The 7,500-nt window shown below is 34.3% G+C and overlaps 1 protein-coding gene across 5 annotated transcripts in view; it reads left to right on the top strand.

Annotated features, from left to right (window-relative positions):
• Window positions 1–7,500, top strand: part of alpha-Catr (alpha-catenin related) — a 43,465-nt gene that overhangs the window by 35,077 nt on the left and 888 nt on the right. For 3 of the 5 annotated variants that reach the window (XM_086554959.1, XM_086554958.1, XM_086554957.1), the window contains exon 11: window positions 2,386–4,153. In XM_086554959.1, coding sequence (XP_086411085.1) covers window positions 2,386–3,129 — 744 coding nt within the window. In that variant the 3' untranslated portion in view covers window positions 3,130–4,153. Of the gene's footprint in view, window positions 1–2,385; window positions 4,154–5,929 lie in introns of those variants that run through there. The other 2 variants (XM_086554960.1, XM_086554961.1) reach the window with 2 other exon arrangements.

Below are 7,500 nucleotides of genomic sequence, written 5' to 3'. Positions count from 1 at the left end.
ATTTCATATATATATTATATATATATATTTATATATTATATATATATAATATATATATATATATATATATATGTATATATATATATATATACATATATATATATATATATATATATATATATATATATATATATATATATATATATATATATATGTATGTATGTATGTATATATATATAAATACATATATATATATATATATATATATATATCTGTGTCTCTATCTATATATATATTTATACATATATATATTCATATATATTACATATATGTATATATTTATATTTATATGTATATTTATATTTATATTTATATATATATTTATATATATGTAAATATATATATTTATATATATATTTATATGTATATAAATATATATTTATATATATAAATATGTATATTTATATGTAAATATATATATATATATATATATATTTACATATATTTATATATAATTTTTTTTATATATATATATATATATATATATATATATAATATATATATATATATATATATATATATATATATATATATATATATATATATATATATATATACATATATAATATATACATATATATATATATATTATACATATATATATATATATATATATATGTATATATATATATATATATATATATATATATATATATATATGTATGTATGTATGTTTGTATGTATATATATACATATACGTTTTAACTGATTATTTTCTTCCTCTCTCTTATTTTTTTACTCACATTTTTTTCCATCACTTAAACAGCATATTGGACAAGTTTGCATGTGATGTTTGCATAAATATATCTATATATTTACATATTTATCCACTGGCAAGATGCAAGATAATATTTAATTATAGATAGATGTGTTTTTTTTTCTAAGTTTCCCCTTCTAAGGGTCCACTGAAATGAGTTTATGTAATAACCCCAGAATGCACTGATATCGCAGACTATGTGTCATAGAAATCACACATCAACGCATGGCAACAATAGATTGAAATCACTATGATTGACAAGTTCATTGTGACATTGTGACCGAAGGAGGAATGAATGAGAATGATTAATTTTGATATGGCATGATGTGTAATTATTTTTCTTTCATAAACTTCATCCCATAAAGATTTTTCCAATGAAGATTAATATTGAAATGATGATTATACATCTTGTCATAGGAAAATTATTCATTTTCATCCATGTCTCGGTACAAATATTACTTATAATGAAATTACCTCATTACAGACACGATAATGACTTATTTGTTATACATTTATTAGCCATCTAACATTTTTTCTCATTTGTTCAATCATTTTCCAAACGCCACTGGCTTTTGACACATAAGTCTGCAACATTTAGTGCATGAGGCTAAATTCTAGAATGTCTCAGTGATTTTTGTCTAGTATATACTAACATATAAATAACGTACTAAAATTTTATAAGAAAATATTTATATAATGTATTGGTTTTATATGTAATTATGTATTTTTAATCATACATGTATATATATATATATATATATATATATATATATATAATATATATATATATATATACACACACATATATATATATATATATATATATATATATATATATATATATATATATATATATGTATGTATGTATGTATGTATATATATGTATATATATGTATATATATATATATATATATATATATATATATACATATATATATACATATATATATGTATATATATATATATATATATATATATATATATATATATATATACATATGAGTTTGTATGTATGCATACATGTATATATGTATATGTATATAGATAATTTATATTACTAGACAAATATTTTTTACAAAAAGTTGTCAAGTACTTCTTTAATAAATTTCATGTTATTATTTACTAGACAAGCCTCGAGTCACTGAGCTCAGGTCTCACATATAGCCTGCTGAAAATATTGATTTTTTTATCTATAAAGATTCCCCTAGAAAAAATAATAAATGTCAGTAACGCATGAACAGAGAATAAACTTCGTGGTGACTTCACCAGGAGAGATTTTTGCTCTACTATTTACATCCAATATTATTCCAGTTTTTATTAGCACTGTGTTTCCCAATCCAAGGTTTAATTGATTGAAGATTTTACCTATTAGCAGTTGCAGCGTCTTTTATCCTGTAGGTGGTGCATCATATGAGCCTTGGAATGAATAGCACAATCACATGATTTAGTCCAACTGTTCTCTGACACCGAGTTAGTTCTCTTTTAAGAAACTTCCTAACTCCCTCAGTTCTTCCAGAGCCTCACCAGAGACTGCTTGGCCAAACCCCGTACTCCCCTCTCCCCCCGACTCTAATTTTACATTTCTAATTTTGTTTCGTTTGGTTGTCATGTTTGGTTGCGCACCCAAGTATGAGCTGCGTCTCCCTGAGCGGTTGGAGCTCCCTACATTGGACGAGGTTCGGGCATCAAGCCAAGGCAACCCTATTGGACAGGTACCAACACAGCCACATCCACTAGCGTCACCTCCTCTGACATTCACACCTTCCCTCATGTCAAGCCTTCCTTCTTGTCAGCCTTCCGTCACACCATTCGCTCCTCAGATCCCTACGCCCATTCCCCAGCCGGTGCCTCTTCCTACCCACCCGCCACAGAAGTCCGTCGGCTTGCTGCCTCCCTTGGGGCACCTCATGCCGAACACCCTCGCCTCTCCCCTCCACGTGCCCTCGATCCACGTCCCTCCCCCGTCCCCCTACTCCTTCCTGTCCCCCGTCTCCACCCCCACCCCACCCGTCAACCCCAGCTCTCCTCAATGGCTGAAGTATTACACCCTCCCCTCCTCTGCCCTCTATGCCTCCCCTACACTCCAGTACCTGAACCTCCACCACTCTGCCCTCCAGCCCCCGCTCCCGCCCTCCGCCTCCCCTTCCGTTCCCATCAGTTACACGGAAACGAATAGCTCACTCTTCCCTCAGTGGGGGGCACCTTACTCGGCGCCCCCCTTGAAGGGCGTTGGTAGTGACACCCAAAATTATTTCTCCGACCAAAGTATCCTTGACAGATCGCAGTTAAACAAGCTGTCAACTTTGCTCAATATGCAGAGCCAGTATTCATCCTTGAATTTCGATCATCTTCTTCAGAATACCATAGAATGATACGAATTGTTTTAATCTTTTATCCAGATGTTATTCACTGTTTATATGTAATGTTACCTTTCATATTTGCTTGTTATACTGTTATAGGTTATGAAACGCCTCGCGAAATCTGGACTCCTTTTCCGTTTGGTGAAAGACGTTCTCTTTTGCCTTTCTTTGGATCTATGTCACAAGGAAATACACACACGTATGCTTTCTATCTATATTTCACGCACAATTTAGTAGTTGTTTTCTCCTTATTTATTTCAAGTGGAATTCAAATTATTGAAGTACACAAGAAGTTGGTTGTAAGTAGTACTGTTGCTATTTATAACCTTTTTAGGAACAAAAAGATGTTTATAATTCAAGGAAGATCTAGCTACTAAATTTTTACTACTTGTTCTCAAGTACTTCAAAAAATCTATAGCAATTTACAGAAATACAATTGTATCTAAATTCTAATGGAAAGATTACAAAGAGAGGCAAAGAGATTGTTCAAAACGTATTGTTCAAAGAGGCTTTTTAATGGTATGTAAATATCACGCAGTATTGCCAGAGACAAAAAAAACACATATGAATACATGGTGTTTTACTACCTCACTGTACATTGTCAGTAACACTATTTGGGAACACTGAGAGTAGCTTATTGGGTGTACTAACATGGAGCAGATATCAAAATCATTAAATATGGACCATTTGATGTACACACATATATACATTTGCCACTTTGTAGCATCATGTATAGGTTAAATATAGACATTTTATTTGTTAATGTTCAGAGAGAGATGAGAAATTTTAGTTCTTAGAAGTATTTCATTGAAATCAATAGAATTGTATAATTGTCAATTGTCATATAATCAGGTTATTTATATGTAGATAGATTACTTGAACTTTCCGATGAGACAGTTATCATTATTTTTCTACATGTCACATCCAAATTTAAGAGATAGAATGTTTAAAAAAAAAAAAAAAATGATCTCCTCTTTTTTGATTGTCCCAAGCCTTGTCCCAATTTAGAAGAACAAAAATAAAAGTATCAATGTAACCTTTTTTTTTTCTTTCTTTTTTTCTTACTTTCTTCTTTTGATTTTCAACTTGATCTTGCTTGGAAATCTCTACATGTCCTCGTTCTTAAAGCATATTTAACTTGGTACATTCAGTCCTTTATTGTATGGAGTTCTTCGTTAAGCATGAGTCCAGTCAGCAGCAGTATCCCTCGTAAGTGTTTTCGTCTATGAGTAAGTTGACCTTAGAAATAGGGCATTCGGTGGTCAGAGGTCAGCGGAGGAGATGGTCTGTGGTGGTCATGCCTTCAGTGTTGGGTCTGGGGAATTTTTACGTATCTCTTTTTCTTTTCTTTTTTTTTTCTTTTTCTTTCTTTCTTTTCTTTCTATCTTTCTCTAATTCTCTGCTTGTCCCTTTGTCTTTTTCTTTTTTTTTCTTTCTCCTTTTCTTCTTTCTCTTCTTTTCTCTCTTTCTTCTTCTTTCTCTCTCTCTCTCTCTCTCTCTTTTATCTTTTCTCTCTTCTCTCTCTTCTCTCTCTCTCTCTCTCTCTCTCTCTCTCTCTCTCTCTCTCTCTCTCTCTCTCTCTCTCTCTCTCTCTCTCTCTCTCTCTCTCTCTCTCTCTCTCTCTCTCTCTCTCTCTCTCTCTCTCTCTCTTCCTTCTTTCCTTTCTCTCTCTATATGTATCTATCTATATATCTATCAATCTATCTGTTTCTTCCTCTCCTTCTCTCCTTACCTCCTTCCCTCCTCCCTATCTATCTATCTATCTCTCTTTTTTTCTTTCCCCTTCTCTCCCTCCCTCTACAAAATAAAAGATACTCATTTCTTAACATTTAGTAAACAAACCAACGTTTCCAAAGAGCATTTAAACCACAGACCATTATCTCCCCCGCTATACTGATAACTGTCAGCATAACCCCCCCCAAAAAAAATGGCAGTATAACTAGCCACCACAACTCACCTCGCTTTTACTAACGTGCTGCATGTCTCAGTCTGTTAACCCCCTTTGTTTTCTTTTCCGTCTCTTGTTTACTGTTTGTGTCTGCATGATCTATGTTGAGATAAGCATGTTTCAGTGTTGTCTTTCAGTCCGCGTACGGTGATACTGATCAGCTGTTCATTTCTTCAATATGGGAATGATGATTGCAACAATCAGCGCCTCTCAACGGATCTACTGCAATATTTCTGGTTGATTAAAAGTAATTTATAAGATTTGAATAGAATCATTGATTTTTTTTTGTATTTTTTTTTTATAAGTCTCCCTCCTATGGGATTTATCTATATGTATATTGTGTATAGTATCCTTAATGCTGTTTTAAAGAATAAAGATTTCAGGTATGCATTTTGTGTATATATTCTTATATTGTAATTGTTTGTTGAGTTTTGATATATTAACACAGGCAATTAATATAGAGTAATATTTTATGCTTTTCTTAAATTAAATTATGGATCAGCAAAATAAAATATTAGATTATTTAGATGCTATAGAATCAGAATTTACATTTTAAAAGAACGTTGATATTAACATTTGACATTGTATTTCATAGTGCTTTTCGTACTAATAAGGGTGTTGATAAATATAGTAATATTTTTCTCTGAGTAGTTATTCTATTAATGCAAAAAGTCCAATTTGAATATATACCATTAGTACATTCCCCTTGATCAATCTAACAAATGTGAAATAATTCATGAAATTCAATCAAATTTGTGTAAAAAATAAAAAAAAAAAAAAAAAAACTCCAGTCCCACTGAGTGTCCCAGTGCCGCCCCGCGCCGCCCCAGCGCCGCCCGCCCTAACCGCAGCCCTTTTCCGCAGTACAACCTGGACTTCCGCGGCCTCAGCCCGAGAGGAAGAGGGAACTCGCCGTACCGCTCCGACGGGGACGACCTGTCCGGCTCAGGAAACAACTCGGCCACCGGCGGGGGGTCGGGCTCGGAGGGGAACATGTGACAGTTCGGGATGGCCCGACGGGGCAAGGGAGACGCGCGCCGCACCCGCGTCTCCTTCCTCCTCTTCTAAATCTCCTTTTAGAAGCGGAGGGACCCGTCGGGCCCTGGGAGGCAGGGGGCAGAGGACCCCCCCAGCGCACCCCGTGGCTCTGTTCGGCTGTTTCGGGACCAGCGACGCCTCGGCGAGCTGCCTTGTCTCAGAAGCTCGACTGTGCTTCCACATAGGCTTCTGCTCTTTTCTCCCTTTGGTGCTAAAACCATTACTTCAACCACGTGGTACAACCTGGATACTATGTACAAGGTCATGCATGATAAGTTCAGTATCCTATACTGTGAAAAAAAAAGAAATTTTTGACTATAGAGTTCATATTTTGTAGAGAGTTTCATAACCTCTGATTCTTCAGGTAGATTTTTTTTTCTCTTGCATTCACAATTTCCTTTCATTTCAGTCTCGATAAAAAAAAACGAGTAAATCCAGGTTTCTTGCGAACAGAGCCATGCGTCCTTTGCCTTCTGCCTCCCCCTTAGGTTTAAGTCACACGTCATTGGCGGAAGGAGCTAAATTGATGGTAAAAGACGAGTAGTCTCAGGCTAGTTTCTGCAACAAGAACTGTACCGCTTCCGCCACCTGGTGAAAACCTCAGGTGAACAAACCAACATCAGAAAGCTAAATGAAAACGGTACACACGACTCAATTAAAGAAAAATATAAAAAAAAGAAGCCAAGATGATTTTTTTTATAACAATGGCTTGTATGCAATCGTTGTTGCAAATCCCTGGTGGAAAGAGAAAGCAAATACGATGCACCTCTCTTGGACACACGGCCATCGGAGCCAGAGAGAGGCACCCAAGGATCTTCGTTGCTCTGTTAGCTAGTCCAGAGCTTATGTAATCAAAGGCATGAAGCTGTATTTCTTAACCGTGCTCTGTCAGTGTATGGGTTTAGATTATAACACTGCCTAGACTAGACCTTCAAACACCAACCCTGTCAGCTGTGGAGATCCCCTGTACTATGTCCTTTATTAAGGCTGTATATTTATACAAGAGGCATAGCAGTTTTTGTGCCAACTTGCTTAACTTTGTAGCTTGTTTATTTATTTTTTACATATCACCATTTATAGATATTCTACCATTTTAAGGCATTTTAATAGGGTTAATGTAAATGATATCATGATCCCGGGAGAGGTAGACTGAGAGTCCATAGATGTGACGAAACAGTGTTAAGAAATACAGCTATTATGGATTGCCCCCAAAGATTATATTTTTGAGCTGCATTAGTGTGCTTTGTATAGATAAATGATCCTAATTTTTGTATATGATACATAAGACTACCACTCTCACATAACCCATTACTTTGATTTCCGTTGCTTGCTTCTAACCCGAAAGGCTTTATATGACACCTTGATAAAGGAAGAAGACTTATTTGCTCAAAGTATTC

Source organism: Penaeus japonicus, unplaced genomic scaffold (genome assembly GCF_977035675.1).
Source record: "Penaeus japonicus unplaced genomic scaffold, GWHDUDI00000001_assembly GWHDUDI00000030, whole genome shotgun sequence".
Classification (NCBI taxonomy): domain Eukaryota; kingdom Metazoa; phylum Arthropoda; class Malacostraca; order Decapoda; family Penaeidae; genus Penaeus; species Penaeus japonicus.
Note: the sequence above shows the minus strand (reverse complement) of the source record. Positions and strands in the feature narration are given on the sequence as shown.